This window comes from Hippocampus comes, unplaced genomic scaffold (assembly GCF_001891065.2).
Source record: "Hippocampus comes isolate QL1 unplaced genomic scaffold, H_comes_QL1_v1.1 scaffold122, whole genome shotgun sequence".
Taxonomy (NCBI): domain Eukaryota; kingdom Metazoa; phylum Chordata; class Actinopteri; order Syngnathiformes; family Syngnathidae; genus Hippocampus; species Hippocampus comes.
In genome coordinates, this window is record NW_017842059.1 from 56,964 (window position 1) to 79,019 (window position 22,056).

A 22,056-nucleotide genomic window follows, 5' to 3' on the forward strand; every position below is an offset into this window, starting at 1 on the left:
CTCTCTCTCTCTCTCTGGCTCTCTTCCCCCCTTTTTTTAAATAAGTTTGCTTAATGAACTGACAGAATTAAATCTGGTGAGTGTCTCACGCTGGTTGATTAAATTAAATTGATCCTCTCTGCAGCTTAATTAGAGGCCCCGTTACAGAGCAGAGTTGTCAAAACGCAGGCACACGGGCCAGATCTCACTCACTACAGCGTGCTAAATGACTTTTCCTCACATTTTGCAAATGTTCCAAGCTTTTTCCCCACCCAATCCCTTCTTAACATAAATGGGGGAAAAAAATCTGTTTTTATCCCACATACAGATTGACTTCACTTTTCTGACGTTTTACAAATTTACCTTTTCTAGAACATCCATTATTTGGTGGAAAAAAAAAAGGTTGACCTGACATGAGGATATTCATTTCGAGAAAATTAGTTTTTGGCCACCATCTTGTTCGATCTTGGTGTCAAGAAACTTTGTTGAAGTGAGTTGAGGAGCTTCATTTAGATCAAACTTGTGCCTCACAGTTTGGTACCATCTTGTGGCATCTTGGTGCCAAGGTGCTATGTTGAATTCAGTTGGGGAGGTTCATTTAGACAAAAGTAGTGCTTTGTTGTTTGCTACTATCTTGTGGCATCTTAGATTCAAGGAGTTATGTTGAAGTCAGTTCTGGAGGTTGGTTTCGACAAAAGCAGTGCTTTTTGCTGCTACCTTGTAGCATCTTGGTGCCTACGAACTATGTTGAAGTCAGTTGAGGAGGTTCATTTGGACAAATTAGTTCTTTGCCACCATCTTGTGGCATCCACAGGCAATTCTAAATCTTTTTAGCTGGGTTGTGAGTTTGTCGCGTTGAGTTTGTGATTTTTGTCATTCACGGCAGGGCTCGGTCCCTACCCTCCGCCTACAGGAGGGGAATACTGTTTGCCACTCACATACACAAAAACACACACTAAACCCATTCATGTAGTGCTTTGCCACCTTTTGTGGCATCTTTAAGCAATTTAAAACTTTTTGGAGACACTGATTTAAAATTTATTGTGTTGTTAAAATATGTAACAATTCAATAAGAATTGTCTATACATAATATGACAGGTGACGTGATTTTCACCGTTGGGGTATTTTATAAGAACTCATTAGATTAGGTTACTGATAAATTACCTTACTTTTCAAGCTTAGAGATATAGAGACATGAAAAACTGCTACTGTATGAAAAGTAAGCACATGATTTTGGTTATTCTTGCTTGTTTTTCTATTTTTATAATGGCCACGTATGTGCATGTGGTTACATTCTATGTCATCTGTTTGCCGCAGAGATTTTTTTGTGTGTTTGCAACGTAAGTTCACATTTTGTTAATGTTTTCTTGAAACAATAAAATAGAATTATGGCTTTTCTAAATGTCATTCACAGGATGTTGAAAAATTGCATGTGACTGACTTTATTATAGCAACCTGTTATGCTACATAATCATTTTTATTGCCTGAGTCTTTTTTTTTTTTAATACAAATAGGTCCCCCTTACATGCAGCCGTACATCCGCTTCAAAATGTTATGTCGCACGTACTGTGTTCTTCTGACTAACTTTGGTCTTTGATTGACAGTAAGATGTGTGATTGACATTTGGGAGGAAGCACTCTAACTCACTTCGTCATCTTTGTGATCGCCCCAACTTCTTAGCCTCACAGTGGTATGACAAAGCACTCTTTATTCACTCTTTTTTTTAAATTGATATTCCATTAAAAAAAATACAAGAATATTAAATTGTCAAATGTCCTCACTTTTCATGAGGCACTTAGAAGGAATTCACAGAAATTAGCTGCTTCAAAACACTATGGGCAACCAATATGAGATTTTTTTTGTTACATCTTGCCATGATAGCCATGTCCAACCAATTTAGTGTCGATGGGTGAAACAGGTCGTCATCGGCTCTTTTGTTTTCCCCCTGACTTTCGAGGGGGTGCTTTTGAAGAAATTTGCATTTGTCAAATTTCGTATGTTTTGAGTTGGTGCTATGCTATGCTATGCTTCTAGGACTAACTTATCAAGTAGGTTTTTAGTCATAATTATTAGGTCAGTGATTAAATGATTCTTAGATGTTGATGGCAGCACGTTAGCTTAGCATAGTGCTAAAGGACGGCAGTAGTGCCATGACTCACAGATGAGTGTGCGATGATTGATGACTGTCATATGGTCTGCCAGAATCTTCCCTTTACACCTTTTAGCCAACGCTATGCTAAATTGGCTCCTGGCGAAATGTAGACTAGAGCCACATTAGCATAAAGGGAAATAGTAGATGCTGCTTCCTTATGTCTCTTACACACATCCATTTTAGGAGTCTCTGTTTTTTTTCTTTGTTTTTTTTTGGAGTGCAGATGAGTAGAGAAATTGTTAAATGGGAAATGACACCACATTCAAAGCACTTCTTCAACTTTGTCACAGCCATGTCTATTTTATTCGTCTCTATACCTCTTCTCTGTCTTAACATGTTCTCACTGCCTTATCTCTGTCTAATGTATCTCGCTACCTGGTCTTTCACAAGAGTCTCGCTAGCTTTTCTCCATCTTTTCATTTCTCGCCACCTTCTCTGTCTTTGTCTCGCTACCTTCTCTGTTTTTAGTTTTTCCTCGCTACCCTCTCCATCTTCATTGTGTATCGCTAGCTTCTTTCCGTCTTTGTTTTGCGATCATCTGTCTTTAATTTCCTTGCTACCTTGACTCCATCTCTAATGTAGCTCACTAGCTTATCTCTATCCTTTTCTCTATAACGTCTTTCATTTTTCTCTCTACCTTCTCTCATCTCTAATGCGTCTCGCTAGCGAATCCATCTTTAATTTTTCTTGCTAGCTTCTTTGTGTTGCTACCTTCTCTCTGTCTTTAATTTGTTTTGCTACCTTCTCAATATCAAATCCATATTGCTAGCTTCTCCATCTTTAATTTTTCTCTCTCCCTTCTGTGTTTCTTGCTAGCTTCTTTATCTCAGTACCTTCTCTCGGTCGTCAATTTTTTTTGCTACCTTCTCTCCATCTCAAATGTGTCTCGCGAGTTTCCCCCGTCTTGGTCTTGCTACTTTGTCTTGATTTTTTTCTCACTAACTTCTGTCCATCCAAAGCGTCTGGCTCTTTGTAGCTATATATTCTCTGCCTCTAATTTTTCTCGCTACCTTCTCTGTGTTTCTGTCTCGCTACGTTCTTGCTGTCTTTAATTTTTCCCTCGACCCTTTCCATCTTGACTGAATCTCGCCAGCTTGTCTTCATCATGAAATGTCCTTGCTAACTTCTTTGTCTCGCGACCTTTTCTGTCTTTAATTTGGTTTGCTACATTCTCCATCTCAATTAAATTTTTTCTCATTACCTTCTGTGATTCTCGTGAGCTTATTTTTCTCTCCACTTCAAATGTGTCACACTAGCTTCCCTTGTGCTTGTCTTGCTACCTTCTATTTTTTTCCTCACTGACTTCTGTCCATCCTTCACGTGGCTCGCTGTCTTCTCACCGTCTTTGTCGCTATACCTTCTCTGTCTCAAATTTTTTACGCTACCTTCTCTCCGTCTCTGTGTTTCACGAGCTTCTCTGTCTTGGTCTCGCTACATTTTTTCCATCTCACTACCTTCTGTCTTTAATTTGTGTCCTGTGTCCAATATCTCATTCTCTTTCTCTCTTTACCTGAATTCTTGTAAGTGCTGTTTTAATTCCACCTAGGACTACAATTGGTCATTTTCCTACACTTAATTTCTGCTATTTGGGACACACTCAAACTTTGCCTTTGCCGTTTGATTTACCACCAAGCACGAATGTCTTTGAAGTCCCCAACTCCCCATTTACGAGCCTGAAAAAAGAAAAGACACACACACACACACACACACACACACACACACACACAAAACCGCAGTTGGCGGTAAATCCATACCGGACACATGCGCCGCATATCAACCAAAAAAGTGTGTCATTGACAGACAAAAAAAACGACAGGGCGATGATGTCACCGCAAGCAGCCAACCAGTGCGCTCGTGCACGTGAACGCGCTCCCTCTTGCTCTCTCATCCGTCTTCCTCCCCATCATCTTCATCATCATCATCTTTTTCCCGCCGCAGGAGGAGGAGGAAGAAAAGGAGCATGGGGGGAGAGCAGCCCGCAACACGTCGTCACGGAAATGTAATATTCATCTTTTTGTTTTTATGAGACACATTGGAGACATGGAGGCAACAGACGGGTGCGAATTTTAGGAAATAGGACAAGAAGAAGAAAAGAAAGTGGAAGGGAACGGATCACAGCCGTACCGAAAGAACAGAGGACATTGCCGCATACACACTGGTAAGTTGGCACTGAAGGGTCATCTCATCACACCTGTTGGATGATTGACACGTGTGGCATGTGTGTGGGGTGGGAGGAGTGTTAAAGGGGGGGCACACTGTCTGTGTACTTACTCCTCTGAAAAGAGGGTTGCACCATAGGATGTCGCTTCAAACTGTCTGTCTGTGCCGTCTTCACAGAGCCACACTTGATGTTTTTGACATGATACTTTTTTTTTTCCCGTCGTGTCTGGTTTATCTCTCCACTACCTTCTCTCTTCTGTCTTTTACATTCTCTCCACTTCGACCTTTTACTGCATCTCTCTGCCAGTGGTGGCTGGTCAATCGACGGCATCACCATTGACGGTGGTAAACACATTACTGGGGGGGAAAAAAAATAATCATTTTATTTTTCTAAATATATGTTTATCTATCTAGGGCGACTTGTGCATCGTTAAGTCATTTCATTTGTATGTTGTCTGAGTTCGTATTATTTCCGGTTTGGGGATGGGCAAATCTTTGCTCGTTGACTCTCTGTCGGCCTGTTGTAAAAATAGTTTACCAGGTATGGGATATTGTGATTTTCTGGGCACTGGCGGAGATTCATTAAAAAGTAGTGTTGCCTATTGATTTTTCTTCCCTAATTGTTGCGACAATTCATGAATATGATCAATATCTTCACACATGAAGGTTAAATTGAACACATTTTAAAACGTTATTTCAGAAATGTGCATCGTACCGGCAGCCCTTTGCATTCATTATTCCCCAAGAGGTAGCTCTCAGTTTCAAGAAGGTTGTTGGTGACCCCTGATCTTCATTTTGAGCCGATCTGGATTATTTTATTTGATTTTTTTGGTGTATCTCTTTTACATCAAGACGTTGATGTGACGCTTTTCCGGTTCACGACGTTTTCGCTTGTGGCTGCAGTATGTTAACCGTTTAGGCCATGGTGTACCCAGAATCGAATGATTTATATTCATCCCTCTCAAAATCTGTCAGTCGACGTAGAATATTTAAATATAAGCAGGCAAGGCAACGTCACTTCTGGTTTGCAGCTGAAGATGATTTCGCCTGACATGGCTGTACCCATGCATTGATGAATTATTCTGGTTTAATTCTTTTCCACGCATGCAATATTAATCAGAGAACCAGTGTTTCCAGTGCTGGAAGTACAAAGTCTTCTTGCTTTTAATTCGTATTATTTTTTTAAATTGAATTCCCGTATAAAAGTGTGACATGTCTCGTAGCTCCTTTTATATGCAAGAGATCGGACCAAGGTGGGGCGCTACATTCCAGCGCCCTGAGCTGGCTGACTTCACGTCCGACTGTCACGACTCAGTCTCGATGCACATCGAACTTCAGCGTCCCGTGTTGGCATGTCCGCTTGACGTCTCATCGACCTTCTCTCTAGTTCGCATGTGGAACTACCTCCTCTCTTTCGAAAGTCTCTCTCCTGTTGTCTCCACTTAGTCTTTTTTCCTTTCCTTGACATTTTTCGACCTACCTTCTTTAATGACACTTGACATTTTCCTCCATATCTCATGTGTCTCACAATCTTCTCCCCTCCGTAATCTGTAATGTCTTGCTAGCCTCGAATGTGTCTCTCGACTTTGTCCGCTGTCTCAAATGTCTCTTCTCTTGGTCTCTGTTTCATTCTGTCTGTCTGTTTTCCGTTTCCCACATATCTCCGTTTTGTCTCCTTTCTCTCACCTTCTCTCTGTCTTTCGAATGTTTCTCTACATCTCATGTCTCTGCTCTGTTTTTTTTTTTCCTACCTTCTCACGTCCTTGCCCCTCTGTCCTTCTCTACCTGTTTCCATTTCCCATGTGTCCCTACTTTCTCTCCTGCATCTCCTCCAAGCTTCTCTTCACTTTCCCTCTCTTTTGAATGTGTTCCCTTGCTGTTTCACTGTTTGTCATGTCTCTTCTTCTGGTCTCCGGTTCTTTCTACTGTGTCTGTCTGTGCCTGTTTTCCATTTGCCATGTCTCACTCTATTTTCTCTAATTCGTCTTTCTACTTTCTCTGCATCTCGATGGGATTTGCTACCTTCTCTCAAACATCAGTTTCTCTCATCCCTTCACCTTCTCTTTCTTTCAACACTGTCAACAGTATGTCTGTTTCTAATCTATCCCCCGTACCCTTTTCTTGTCTCTCAATCAGCTCACTCTCTTCCTTCTTTCCATTTCTTATCTCTCTACTTTCTTGTATTTCCAAACCTTCTCTGCATCTCTGTGACTCTCTACCTTCTCTCAAGCATCTGTAGTTTCTCTCTGCTTGTCCTGCGCCTCGCTACCTTCTTCTAGGTCTCTTCCTGTACCATGTGCCTCTCTATCTTCTCTTGTCTTTTCGCATCTTCGTTTCAAAGGTCTCTTGACCTCATCTCTGTTTTTTCATGTCTCCTTACCTTCTTTCATGTCTGCTTGCATTTCCTAGGTTTCACGTGTACCTTCTCTCACGGGTCTCGAGCTTCCCTCCTGCGTCTCTTTACCTGCTCTTTGTTGGAAATGTTGGCATCTCTCGGTGGAGTGTGTCTGATTGTTTCTCAGTGTTTAAGTGGGACTCGGGGAGTGCTTCTCGCGTCATGTCAGCAGGGCGGTGGGGGTCGCTTTGAGGATGAAAGGGAGGGAGGGAGGGTTGATGACGAGGAGGCGGTGGCGGGAGAGGGTAGAGAGCAGCACGAGGAGGCGGCGTTCGGTACCTGCTGCTTCCACGCTCAAATATTCAAAGCCATGCGGCGGCCGGGAGGTGAGCGGCAACCATGCTTGTCACGCACGCGTCGTCGTGGGTTGTGAGGCTGCGGGGCTGCCAGCCGGACTTGTGATGGAGGAGGAAGGAGGGGCAGCGGTCGAGGCGAACGGCAACCTGCCAGGCTACCTGAGGGACAGCGGGGCTTCAAGCCACATTCTTGCACAGCCTCCTGATGATTTACACGGCGGGCTTTGTGGGTAAGAACCCCACGCTGGATTGTTACGGTCCATTTGAAACAGGTCGCTGGTGGCTCTGAATGATTGAAAGCGAAACCGCTTTTGCTGCAGTGTTGTCATCGGTTTGCTGTTGAATATCATCCATCCGTTCATTTTCTGTGGCATTTGTCCCGGTTAGAGGAGTGGGTTCACTGGAGTCAACCAGAGCTGACTTTGGCCAGGAGTCGGGATCTATCCTGGACTGGTCCCCGGTCAATTTCAGGGTGGGTCCTGACATTGACTTTTTGCCCATGCTGTATGTGTCGAGACAAAAACTGGACTGGTCGGCAATGAATGTCAAGTCAGGTCACACGTAATGAGAAAATGAACTCATCAACCAGTTAATGTCAGTCCGTATATGGACAGACAATGGATGTGACACTGGTAAATGTCGTGGCACCTGTCGATTTAAATTTAAAAAAAAAAAAAGGGATGGTCACCAGTCAATGTCAGAACACATAAAGACAAACAATGTCAATGTCACAGCGGATGCAGACAAACAACAGGCTTGTTGCAGAGCCAATGTCAACAGATAGGTAGAACATTTGACTGGTCGCCACTCAACATCATTGTGCATAAAGACAAACGATGGACTGGTCGCCCATTAAAGTCAAGACATATACAACAAAGTGACTGGTCGTCAGTTCATGCCAGAACATGTGAAGGCAGACAATGGATTGGTCACCAGTCAACGTCAGGGCACCTATACACAAACAATGGACTCGTCGCCAACACCTGAGTGGAGCTCCATCCCGTGGCAAGTACCGTTATTTTGTGCGTGTGTGTGTGCGCGCGTGTCGCAGCCAGTGAATTGTTAAGGTGATTTACTATTATGGGATGTTCGCGGCGCTGAGGCTTGGGGGGGGGGGCACTAAACTATGTCATATTTAAGGACTTTTATGTCGCACATTGAAACACTTTCAGGCTGTCTTAGTGTACATACAAGTAAATATAAATATAGTTAACACACCCACCCACACACACACACAGAATAAAGTAATATACTTTTGAGGACAAAAAGTCATCAATTGAGAACAAATAAATGAATGAGGTTTTATGTCTTGAAAATTCATAATCTTGCAAGTATTCAACCTTTTTTTCAAAAGAAAAAGTCAAAATATTAGGATTTATTTTGTAAAATGTAAGCTTTGAGTTATATTTTCTAAATTAAAGCAGCATGTGTAATTTTATGGAATCATGTTTTTTTTTACTATTTTTACAGAAATAAAGTCATACATTTGAAAGGAAAAATTTTGAATCAAAATACAATATAATCTTTTTTTAACATTTGGAAATAAATGTTTTTCCATTTTAAAAAGCTACAGTTAAACAGAATGTTTTTTTTTAAATTATAATGGACTAAAAATACAGACGTATTGTTTTTGATTTTAATGTGCAATATATGAATATGCGAGATAAGATGAGAGATCACAATCAGTCTTTTAGAAGATAACATTGTACAGTCAAACCTCAGTTTTCGAGCGTCTCTGTTCTCGACCAAATCGGTTTTCGACTAAAAATTTCAAATTTTTTATGCCTCAGATTACGACCGAAAATCGGTTCTCGACCAAACTGACCGCACTTTAATGCGCCACTTGACTCCTTTCGCCTTCCTTACACGAGGGAAGTGACGTTTCCTCGGGCAGACGAGGAAGTGATGCTTCCTCGTGTAGCGTTCCATTGTGAGCAGACGTGTTCAATTGACTTTTTTTTTTTTTTAAAAAGAGCGTGGTTTCGGTTTTCGCACAAATCGGTTTTCGAACAGCGTTCTGGAACGGATTATGGTCGAAAACCGAGGTATGACTGTATCTGTGTGTATATTGTCTCATCTCGTCATCTGTTGCCAAGGCGATGAGACTGTCTCATCCAGGACTGGAAGTCTAATGAGAATAAAGTCGGATTTCTTGAAAACGAAAAATCTTACTAGTATACGGACGTTTTTTGTTTTTTTAGAGGAAAAAAAATGTAATATTGTGAGTAACATTTTTTCAAGGAAAAAAGGTGTAGTCATACAATATTAGTCATATTAATCTTACTCCAACAGTTTGCTCACAATTTTAATGTGATTTTTTTTTAATTAATCATACATTAAAGTCAAATTCTTTTCTATAAAAAGTTGTAATTGTAAAAGAATAAAGTAATATACTTTTGAGGACAAAAAGTCATCAATTGAGAACAAATAAATGAATGAGGTTTTATGTCTTGAAAATTCATAATCTTGCAAGTATTCAACCTTTTTTTCAAAAGAAAAAGTCAAAATATTAGGATTTTTTTTGTAAAATGTAAGCTTTGAGTTATATTTTCTAAATTAAAGCAGCATGTGTAATTTTATGGAATCATGTTTTTTTTTACTATTTTTACAGAAATAAAGTCATACATTTGAAAGGAAAAATTTTGAATCAAAATACAATATAATCTTTTTTTAACATTTGGAAATAAATGTTTTTCCATTTTAAAAAGCTACAGTTAAACAGAATGTTTTTTTTTAAATTATAATGGACTAAAAATACAGACGTATTGTTTTTGATTTTTTTTGGGGGGGTGGTGAAGAAACAACAGTAACTGTCATACAAAAGAAGTTAGAATTTTAGAGCCACTGCATCAGGAGACTACCTTCCTCAAGACCTCCGCGAGTCTATGCAACACACACACACACACACACACACACACACACACACACACACACACACACACACGCACACTCAGTAGTCTAGTAGAGTGTCCCGCTGTGTGACTTTTCCATTTAGCAGATGAGTTATGCTTGTTTTATTGTTGTTTACGACCCTCTTTATGGAAGCTTTAGCTGGCAAACAATCCCCAAGAGGCAGCCCTAGGAGGCTATTCATCACCTCTGTGAACATTTCACTTCACGGAGCAAATTTCACAACACTAAAAAGTCAAGTTCAAGATGACTAGGGCAACACTTGGCAACATTTTAATTTCAGAACCTGCTCCCATAGAACATCCATCCATCCATTTTATAGCCTGCTTATCCTCAAAATGGTCGCGGGCATGTTGGAGCCTATCCCAGCTGTCATCAGGCAGTAGGCGGGGTACACCCTGAACTGATTGCTCGCAATCGCGGGTCACGCGTCGACGAACAACCATCCGCGCTCACACTCACACCGCAGGACAATTTAGTGTTCCATTAAAACGCCATGCATGTTTTTGGAATGTGGGAGGAAACCCACGCAGGCACGTGGAGAACATGCAAACTTCACACAGGAAGGCCAGAGTCAGAATCGAACCCTGCACCTCTTCACTGTGAAGCCGACATGCTAACCAGTCGACGCCCGTACCCCCTCTGGAACATGCTCGTACCTTTGTTACGTCCAATTTATTGTGAAGAATTTCTTTGAAAATTCAACCCACAAACCCAATTTGACAGCAAAATAACATTTGTTCGACATGTCTACAATGAGCAGACCCACAAAAAAAATCATGCCCAAAAAGAAACAGATGGTTCATGGTGGCCGTGTTTAGCTCATTCGCACCCAACTGAATTCATTTCAAAGAATTTAGCCTCTGAAGCCAGTTTGATTTAGCAACGTGAAATTTGGTCAACATGTCTATCATAAGTGGAAAAAAAATGATCAAGAGACCATGCTTGAAAAGACAGAGGAAGTTTCGGTCTGAATTGTTTGTCATAGAAACATTGAATTTATTTGACGGCTCAGAGAATGGATGGATGGATGTCTATCATAAAGAGACCCACAAAAAAGTCTCAAGAAGCCATGTTTGAAAACACACAGAAAGTCTCCCATTTTGGTTTACAGTAGCCTTTTTAGCACCTGAAGGGATTAAACAAAAAAAAAAAAGAAAAAGAAAATCAAACAAAAAAGAAAATCATACCCTGACGCTCGTTTGAGTTCGAAACGTATGAAATATGGTTGACATGCTTATCCTGAGTAGACCTACAAAAAAGCCTCAAGAAGCAATGACTGAAAAAAACAAAGGAAGGCTGCCATTTTGATTTGAAGTGGCCATTTTAAGGTCATTTTCCTGATGTCCTTCAAAGACAGACTACTCGTCGGGCTTGTGTCTAATTGCTACCAAATGTGAATCATGTATGCTACATAGGTATATGACGGCAAATAGTGATTTTTTTTTTCGTTTTCGCTCATTGCGTGTGGCCAGAGCATGGCAGCTAAGTGTGGTGACTTGCAATGAAACACAAAATTAGATTATGAATGTTTTGAACAGTCAGCTCCTGAAGCCAATCTGATTCACCAGCGTGAAAATTGGTTGTCATGTTTATCATAAATAGACCCACAAAAAAGCCATGGCTCAAAAGACAACAGGAAGCATGTCATTTTGATTGGAAGCAGACATTTAAGGGTACAACAACTTTGGGCAAGGAGTTACATGCTGCTTCACCAAAAGACTTGATCTGATAGCGTTGTTGTGTGTTGCCAGGGAGAAGATGCCGTTCCATCATGTGACGGCAGGCCTGCTGTACAAAGGCAACTACCTGAGCCGCTCGCTCTCGGACACCGACAGCGACGTGTTGGCCAGTATCTCTGTGGAGGAACTCCATGGTGAGTCACATCTCATCATATTTCCATTTCATATTTCTCTTTGATGTGAGCTGCACCATTTCAAAACAGTACCACACAAGCGCAATAAGAAACATTTTCTATTTTATCTCATTATGAACCCCAAGCACAAGCACAAGCTCTCCTCAAAAGCGTATCGTTCATCTTTTCAGTCAGGAGTTTCAAGTTAGCCTGAAGATGTTTTGTGTTATTTTCTATCAAGCTTGTTATAATAATCCAAAAGTGGAGTGTCTCTTTGTGTGTGTGTGTGTGTGTGTGTGTGTGTGTGTGTGTGTGTGTGTGTGTGTGTGCGTGTGTGTGTGTCTGCGTGTGTGTGTGTCTGCGTGTGTGCGTGCATATGCGGCACAGCTTTCCCACTTTTTCGAGAAGAAGCCGGCGAGCAGTGCAACTAAACACATCAAAGTCAGAGCAGAAAAATATGGGCTGCATACTAATCAACACGCACACACACACACACGCACGCACACACACACACAAACACACACTCTGACTGCTGCAGCAGCGCTGCACACCATGCAACGTAGTATATAACATACACACCACAATGAACATACGTTACATATAAAAAAAAAAAAAAAACAACCAAATCCAAAGGCAACACTTTGACTCCCATTTCTCATGATCTACTGTAAACTCACACATCTACAAAAGGCCCATTACTCTCAAATATTCTTGCCCGAATCTGCCTAAATTTGTCTCAGTGAGCACCTTTCCTTTGCCGAGATAATCCGGCCACCTCACATGTGTGGCATGTCAAGATATTGCGTCATGAGTCTTTTTTCCTAAGGTTTGTTCCTGCTTGTACAATGAGTTTGGTAGTATTGGTTCATGAAACCGTGACTGTGGATGTTTTGACATCTGGGCCATGTTTGCGAGCTAGGCAAGGCGGTGTGCACCCTCACTCATGGAAGTGCACATGTTTGCACGTTTATGTGTGCTCATGTCTTTTTTTTTTTTTTTTTTAACCTCTCAGTGAGTTGTCACATTACCCTGGCCACCGTGCTGAAAAATGTCTGGCTGTACAAAGGGTACCTTCCATAAACACCCTCCATACTATAACATACTGCACAATTCTATAAATAACCTCTTAAGTATAAAACACATACAGCATAATGCACTAACATTATGAACACACATAATCGAATGAACATGTACATACATTTATAGCATATAGAGCAGTGGTTCTTAACCTTGGTACCGAACCCAACCAGTCCATGTGCCCATTCACCGAACCCTTCATTACTGAAAAAAACAAATGTGATTTTTTTTTTAACAAATTCAAGACATAAAAAACGCATTTATTAAAAACAGAAAGAAGTAAACACAATTAGTATAAGTGTAAAGTATACGTTTTTTTTAATCACGCATAAAATGAACCAACCAGTGATGCCCAAGCGGGCGTGTCATAACTAATTGACACGTTGAGTCGGGTGTGTCTTATCCTCCATGGTAGAGGCTCTGTCGGGCCCCTGAGACTTATTCACCAAATCCCTGGGGTTCGATCGAACCCAGGTTAAGAACCACTGATATAGAGCATCAGTGTACGTATACAAAGAATAGACATAACATATATTGTCTCACTAAGATCGATAATTGCATTGGTTTGCTTTTGCAGGTTGTAGCCAGTAAGTCGATGTGAAGGTCGTTTGAAGGCCATCAGCCTCCCTGTGCTCCCACGGCCATTTTGGTGATAAATCCCAGTTTTGGGACATTGACTTTTTATTTGCTTAATAGTTAATAATGGCAAGAGCTGCTAATTGCTAACAGCACTCTACGGACATGCACGGCGTTGACTTTTATTATACAGGCTGATGTTGTTGTGGATTTTGTTTAGCACCGTGATTGCTCAGAGGCTCGAGCACCCGATGGATTATTCTGCGCCACGCGCGCGCCCACGTGCACACACACACATGCGCTCACATAATGGGAATCCAATGGTGTCACATTAAGGCACCACCTGGAAAATTGCTTGTGCAGAGAGGGCGAGAGTGAGAGGTTGTGTCAAAAGTGTTCATATGCTGGAAAGCATCAGCGCTGAATTAATAAGTCCATATTTCATTCATATTCATAAGCATGGACAATATCTGCAACGTATTCATAAGTTCATCTTCTATATATAAAACAGTGCTCCCCCGCGATATTGCTGTTCCTCCTTTGCACCGTTGCTGTATTGCAGATGTTTCTTTTAATGGGTTTTTACAATGGTCGGGCAAGTCCCAATTGAGTTTTGTTTTTTTTCGCTGTCAAGAAATGGGAGACTTTCGTACAGTATCACTTTGGGGAAAATGAAAAGAAGACTCTTTCTTACACAGTTCAGCAAATAAGATGCGTAAGCATGCCTGCTTCAAGCTGTTTATTTGTCGCTTGAAGTTTGCTGAGAATTGAAGTTTACTAGCTTGCTGAAAATGTAATGCAAAACACCCTTGATGGACGAACAAAAATTAGCATTGATGCCACGGTGATTTTAACGTTCGATCACTTGCTTCGTCATCGCACATGATGCAGCATCACATATGACTAAAGAGAACTTGACATGGCATAGTTAAACACCAATATGTTCAATCAAACCACACAGTTCACCATTCGTCACACCTGTGGGCTGAGTTGGGAATCTTCTCTGCCTCTTCTTCATGCTTTTAATTTTGTGGGAGTGCACTCAACGTGCACACTTCTAAGTTACAACTTGCCTGTATACTGTAAAAATCTAGTAAAAAACAAACAAACAATCAGTTAATAACATTGGTCATGCACATCAAACATCGTTAAGTTGACTCGGTGCACTTCCTTTTTATGTGGCAGAGATCCGGGAGGCCTTCAAGGTTCTGGATCGTGATGGGAACGGTTTCATCTCAAAGCAGGAGCTGGGAATGGCCATGCGCTCGCTGGGATACATGCCCAGCGAGGTGGAGCTCGCCATCATTATGCAGCGGCTCGACATGGATGGTGAGAGAGGCTTACGCGCACACACACACACACACACACACACACACACACACACACACACACACACACACACACACCCACACACACCCACACACAAACACACGAACATTCACGAACACACGCACACACATTTTGCATGCCTGCTTAATAATTCATCATTAGTTGTCACTCCTGACGCAAAGCATTCGCTTGATGATGCAACAGAGAAATGGAGCTATGGAGCTAGCAGCGACATGTGAGTTTTTATTTCTAAAACTTTTATTTTGAAAAAAAATTGATTGATGAAGAGCTATCCACTACTCTTCTTATGGCGTGGTGATTTTTATTTTGAAAGGATGAAGAATCAGCCTCTACATAACATTGTAGTGAGGTAGCTTTAATTTGAAAGGATTAAGAATCAGCTGGTGTGTGACCTTGTAGTGCGGAATCTTTTATTTTGAAAGGATGAAGAACCTGGTGCCATGTGAATTTATGGTCTGTTAGCTTTTATTTTGAAGGAATGAAGAATTAGCTGTGATGTGGCTTGTTCTGTATGTATCTATGCATGTTTGGATATGTTAGCTTTTATTCTGGAAGGATGAAGAACCAGCCTGCATGTTTCGTTGTTGATGGACTTCCGGCTTTGACCCTTGTAGTCAGGTCACGAAGCCACCGCTATCACTTTGAAACAATAAAGAATCTGTCAACACATGAAGTTGTGGAGTGGTAACTTTTATTTTATTGTATTGTGTTGTATTTTGAGCGGATGAAGAATCAGCCATCGTGTGACCTTGTAGCGCGTTAGATTTTATTTTGAAGAATTAAGAACCAGCCTTCATATGCTGGAGTCACTTTATTTTGAAAGGGGGAAGCACCATCCACAACATGACCTTGTTGTACGGTGGCTTTTATTTTGAAAGGATGAAGCACCATCTGCCACGTGACCAAGTATATCTAGAGATGTTAATTTGTCTTTTATTGTGAAGGCGACGGCCAGGTGGACTTTGAGGAGTTCATGACCATCCTGGGACCAAAACTTCTCTCTTCTGAAACCAGAGAAGGTTTCCTGGGAAGCACCATCGACACCATCTTCTGGCAGGTATTGTAACTGCACCAACAGCACACTTGTGTCTCGTGCATCTGTTAATCATGTCTGTATTACTCTTCTAGTGTTACACGTTTACTTTACATCTATTTGTGTTACATGTCAGTGTGACGTAACTCTCTGTGACACATTTTTTTGTGTTACACCATTAGTGTGACGCTTTGTTGTTTGACATTTTTTGTGTCACACTATTGTGTTCCACTTCATTGCTATCCTGTGTAAAACATGTACAGTGTATTTCTAATTTTGTCATTTTAAAACATTTTTATGTTAATGGCATGTCCGAAACACTGAAACCGCATTAATGCTCTTGTGTTACATGTTTGTGAAAGGGATCATGGTCAATACTTCACCCCCGGATGCATTTATTGCGCTAATCATCGTCTCTGTCGGTTGACCCGCCATCAGAAGCACTTTGTTTTCCTGCCCTCATGTGATGACTTTTTTTGAATTCAAGCTCAGTGTGGCACACTGTGATGATCTAATTCATCCATATGCAAATGAGGTGTCACACGCAACACAGCACAATGAATTGATGCAAATGAATCACATATATTCATAGTGACATTGAGCCTATGATTTTCCATCCATCCATTATCCAAGCTGCTACTCCTCACGATGGTCATGTGCGTGTTGGAGCCTATCCCAGCTGTCTTCAGGCAGTAGGCGGGGACACCCTGAACTGACTGACAGCCAATCGCAGGGCACACATTAACAAACAACAACCATTTGCACTCACAATCATAATTCGGGACAATTTTGAGTGTTCTAATCAACCTACCATGCATGTTTTTGGGACGTGGGACGAAATTGGAATACCTGGAGAAAACCCCTCGAGGCACGGGGAGAACATGCAAACTCCACACAGGAAGGCCAGGGCCAGATTCGAACTCACGATCTCTGCACTGTTAAGTGGACGTCCTCTGTGCCACCGCCAATGATTTATTCTATTGTATTGGGGTTTTTTTTTTGTGTTTTATATTGATGACGTCTTCGCTTCCGTCAAAAGCATACAGTACCTGCATTGTTTCTGATTTTTTTTAGTCTATGTTCACCAGATACTTCATTAGCAACATATTTAACTTGTTTTTCAAGTCTGTTAAATGTGGTTGTGTTACGCATGGTTTTGTTACACTTTTTATTTTGTTTGACTTTGCACTGGTAGAATTGGGCATAATGGAGAGTTTGCATCTTTGTGCGCCGTTGTGGCATGGAAGTACTGTAGTCTTTTCCTGGATTCTTCTAGCATCCCTCATTTGCGTAAAAATCAGACCTGCCCGAGCCCAGTATGTCCGAGTACACCCTGCTTGACATTACAGAGAAAGAAACTGACTGTCTAGAGTCCGTGTATGACATTGGCAGGTAGACTGCAAGATCTCCCCTTGCGGATGATCTAGTCGGCTGTACATGGACAACTGGAGACCGCCTGGCACCCCTGATCGTGTGTGTGTGTGTGTGTGTGTGTGTGTGTGTGCGTGTGTGTGCGTGTGTGCGTGTGTGTGTGTGTGTGTGTGTGCGCGTGCACGTGCGTGCGTTTTTTTTTTTTTTGAATTGTTGAAATATAGTTCGGAAAATGTAGATATGTTAAATGTCTCATGAATAGTGAATTTTATTGTGAAAATGTGGTCATCTTCATCATGTGATAAATAGTTCTGTGTTTCTCCTGAATGAGATGAGCATGTTGGAATGGCTTTAATTTGGTTGAGAAATGTGGAAGGAGTTAAATGTCTAGATTTGGGAATGATGTCATGGAAAATGTGACATCATGAAAAATGTTCCACTTGGGAGAATGTGAAAAATAATTACCAATTCAGTTAAGCCAACTGGTGATGCTACACTTCACTGAAAATAACCTTGCGGAAAGATGAAATGTGTGTGTGCTTACATGTCTTCAGGCACATGTTTACATGAGCAGATGAATTTATTTTGAGCTGAAGTGTGAAAGTGGTGCAACGTTCCAATCCATTTTTTCATGTTCAACTGCAGGCCTTTTTTTTTTTTTTGTCACTAAGTATAAATGTTTTGTGTTATCTCGGCCAATGACAACGAAATGTGAGGCAGAAGATTTGCTTGTTTGTTTGCAGCACCGTTTATCGAGCGTGGCTGAATGTGCGGCGCAGTCGGTTCACGAGCGACGAAGCCCCTGGGCTTAATAACGCTAATAATGAATCACGCTGACACTAATTGGCTATTGATGACTTTGGTCTTCACCTTTGAGCTGCTAAACGACGCCAAGAGACACAGAGGACTCTCAATCTCATGGCCTCAGTCCCCCCCCCCCCGCCCTCCCCCACCTCTCTCACACACACGTGTGCTCTTCGTGGCAAAACACATTTAAAAAAAGAATGAAAACACCACACATGATTTTGAAGTAAGCGGCCACTTTTGTCTTTCTATTACAAGTGTTTGTTACACATGACTGTGTTCCACTCTTAGGGTTTGTGCCGGTGCATATTAAATGTGTTAGTGTTACATTAGCGCTCGTACAGTGTCCGGGTGATTAGCACGTCTGTCGCACAGTTTTTAGGATAAGCATGTCCAGAAAATTAATGAATGGATATGCTACACATTAGTGTTACTTTAACATCTGTTTGTGTTACACGGTTTTTGTTGCATGTACATGTTACATATGTCTGGTCTGTTTCACATCTGCTCTGTGTAACACGTATTCATATTGTTAGGTCTGTGTTACAGTTCTTGGTCATATTTCGCTGTTCTATAATTTTAACACGTTACATATCTTTGATTTACAGCATTTGTGTTGCATTTTCTAAATGTGTAACATCTCTGTTCTGTTTCACGTCTGGTCTGTGAAACACCTATTATGAGGTCTGTTGAACAGTTCTTTGTGCTACACAGTTTTAACACGTTTTACTTCCTAGGATTGTACATATCTGAGTTTCATGAACGAGTGACACATTGTGTTTCATTTTTGTGTTACATGTCTGTTACAGTTGTTTGTATTGCATGTCTGTGTTACCGTTTTTGTGTTACACTTTTTCTATTGCACAGGTCTATGTTACTCTGTGTTACAAATTTCTCTGTCACGTGCTTTTGCCGCATTACATCGTCTGTGACATTCTTTGCATTACCCATGTCTGTGTGACACTTTATTGGAGCTACACATCTGTTACATATCATGTTCCAATTCTTTTGTTCGATATAGGTCTGTGTGACACTTTTTGCTACGTGTCTTTATTACTGTTGTTTTTGTGTTATATGCTGTTATGTTTCATGTGCTGCATGTGTTCCTTTTTTGAGCCACACATCTTTGTCTTGCATGTCTTTATTACACCTCTTTGAGTTAGTTACACATGCCTGTGTTAGGTATCTTTCTTGTGTGTTACACTTTTTGAACTCCACGTGTGTTGCAGTCTCTGTCTCGGTTGTGTTCCACTGTTAAATGTCTTTGTTACACAACAAACAAGCCATTGTTACACTTCTTCTGAAATCACTCAAATTGTGTTACATTTTTTTCGATTGAATTGGAGTGCCGTTTGGGGCTTTGGTAGATTTTAAAGTCGTTTCTTGTCGCACTTGTTTAGCCAGAAGCAGGATGGAATTATTTTATATATTCTGGTCATTTCCTGATTGGATGCTTTTGATTGTGGTGCATAATTTGATTGAGTTATACGTCAGCCCACCCCACCCCCCTTCATTGTCATAACCGTGGACATGTTGTCTCCTAAAGGTCACTGGGCGCTAGAGGAAAGTGAATGCTGGCTAGCGCAGGAAAATACATTTTTCATACTTTGCTTGTCTGCCACCTCCCCATCACCGGAGGCAACCAGCTTCAGGCAGCAGCAATCGGGCCACTGACCTCCCCCAAGGACAGGTGACATGCAGGTTTGGCTTGGATGGTGCCAGACATGCGTCACTCTGTTTAGGTGTAGTCAGCATATATTTTCTTTGTCCTCCTGACACCTGTCATTGAGTCCATTAGGAGGACACAATTTAATCTGCACCCGAGCCTGATGTGATCTCATTGTGTTTACCTGTAAAAAATAGTGAACCCCACTCAATATCACAGATTTTGAAACAATCATTTTTCTTAGGGTTTTTTTTCCACAGTTCCGCCTTCAATGTAATACCGTGGTGTGCCACAATTTTGTGTGTCTGTGTGTGTGTGTGTGTGTGCAGTTCGATATGCAGAGGATCACGCTGGAGGAGCTGAAGCACGTCCTCTTCTACGCCTTCCGAGACCACCTGACCATGAAGGACATTGAGAACATCATCATCAACGAGGAAGAGAGCCTCAAGGAGAATGCAGGAAACTGTCAGACCGAATTTGAAGGAGGTACTCGTGAATACCTCCGTGTGTGTACACTGTAAAGGTGTGTGTGTGTGTGTGTGTGTGTGTGTGTGTGTGTGTGTGTGTGTGTGTGTGTGTGTGTGTGTGTGTATACTGTAAGCGTATGTGGTATGTGGGGCTGTCAGAAAGTATTTGACATTTTCTCATCAACTCTCCTGTCACCTCCTGATTTATTGATTTGAAGATGCTGTCAACTCTGTGGGAGGAGGTGAGGGTGAGAAGGAGATGAATAGAGGATGAGGAGGTGAGGATGAGGATATGAGGAGGATGAGCAGATGGATGGGAGAAGACGGCAATGAGAAAATAATCCTGAGGAGAAGAGGAAGGTGTGGTTGGGAGGAGGATGACAAGACAATTAGATAGGCGGATGGTCAGTGGATAGGTGGGAAGGTAGGTAGGTAGGTAGGTAGGTAGATAAAGTAAAATGGCTAGCTAGCTTGTTGACATTCCAGCAAGCTAGCTATCTAGTTAGAATGTCGCACCTCTCCTTTCTATTTGCATTGCTGAGAAGGTGCTGCACATGTCAGGCTTTTAACAACTGTCAATGGGTAAACATTTCTGCACCTCAGACCGAAAGTGCATCATGACATGATTTTTTTTTTTTTTTTTTTTTTTATTGTCAGTATTTTTAATTCAATTTTCTGTCTTCAAGAAAAGTAAGGTGATGACCACCACCCTGGTGGGTCGATGCCCTAGCACCCTTTATTGACTCGCCCCCACTGACGGCTGGATGGATAAATATGAACACTGGTGAACTGTGAAATGGTTTTAGGTTGTTGCGACTGCACCGATCCATTCAAGGACGCCCCGTAAACGCCAGTACGGTGGCTTGACTCTTGTTCTCATGTCTTTCTCCCTTAGTGCACCCGTCCAAGAAGAACCGTCAGACGTGTGTGAGGAAGAGCCTGATCTGCGCCTTCGCCATGGCGTTCATCATCAGCGTTATGCTGATCGCAGCCAATCAGATGCTGAGGAACGGCATGGAGTAGCCAGGCCCACTGTGACATACACACACACACACACACTCTCCCACACACATATTCCGTTTTTTTGCTCGCGCTCCACCCCTTTACTCCGACAGCAGGGACTCTCAAGGGCTGCCGTTACCCACAATCCTCCTCTGTCCTCTTCTGATGATGCAATAACTCGGCGCCGGCGGCAGGAAGGAGCGCTTGAAATTTTGTTTGTGCAGACGAACCCCATGTTCGGGAAGGACCGCTTGATTCCGGAGCCGCAGAACGTGGCCGGAAGGTCCAAGTGGACAGCATCAAGATGCGTGTGGAGGGAGAGAACGCGTCCAACCTGGAAACCTCACACAAGTATGGCGAACACACGTTCTGGCTGCCGCACGGAATGCTGGGATTTCTTTTTTTTTTTTTGAAATATCATCTGTCAGTTTGGACTTAAGATCCTCCGAGTGGGGAATCAAACAAGGATTCCTTTAAGTCAAAGACACCGAACACCTAAACGTCCTGGGTTCTTGTATTCTTCCATTGTCCTCCTCCTGACCTTGGCCTCCTCCTCCACTGTTGTCCCTTCACCTTCTTCTTTTTCATCCCTCTCCCTCTTTCTCCTCTCATCATTTCTTTTCCTCCTGCCTCCTCCTTGTTTCTCTTCCTCTCATCCTTTTTCATCTTTCTCCCGCATCCTCCTTCGTCCTCCTCCTTCTTCTCTGTCCTTTCCCCTCCTCTTATTGTCCTCCTTTCTCCTCCTCCTTTCATTCCCACTCTTCCGCCTCCTCCTCCTTTCTCCTGCCTCTTCCTCTTCACCCCCCCTCCTCAATTCTCCTCCTCTCACCTTTTTGCCCTCCTCCCTTGTCTTCCTTTACTCCCCTCCACCTTCCTCCCCTCTTCCGCCGTTCTCCTCCTCCTCCTTCCTCCTCACCGGAGCATGAATATTCCTCCCGTTTGCCACCGTCTTCTTCTGACTTC

The 22,056-nt window shown here is 42.0% G+C and overlaps 1 protein-coding gene across 1 annotated transcript; it reads left to right on the forward strand.

Annotated features, from left to right (window-relative positions):
* The first annotated feature begins 2,076 nt into the window (after nt 1–2,076).
* On the forward strand, nt 2,077–21,810 carry caln1 (calneuron 1). Its single transcript, XM_019861181.1, has 6 exons — nt 2,077–4,289; nt 11,647–11,768; nt 14,586–14,729; nt 15,695–15,807; nt 19,954–20,110; nt 20,987–21,810. Exons 2-6 carry the CDS (start codon nt 11,654–11,656, stop codon nt 21,112–21,114), a joined length of 657 nt encoding a protein of 218 aa, XP_019716740.1. The 5' UTR covers nt 2,077–4,289; nt 11,647–11,653; the 3' UTR covers nt 21,115–21,810.
* The last annotated feature ends 246 nt before the right edge of the window (nt 21,811–22,056 follow it).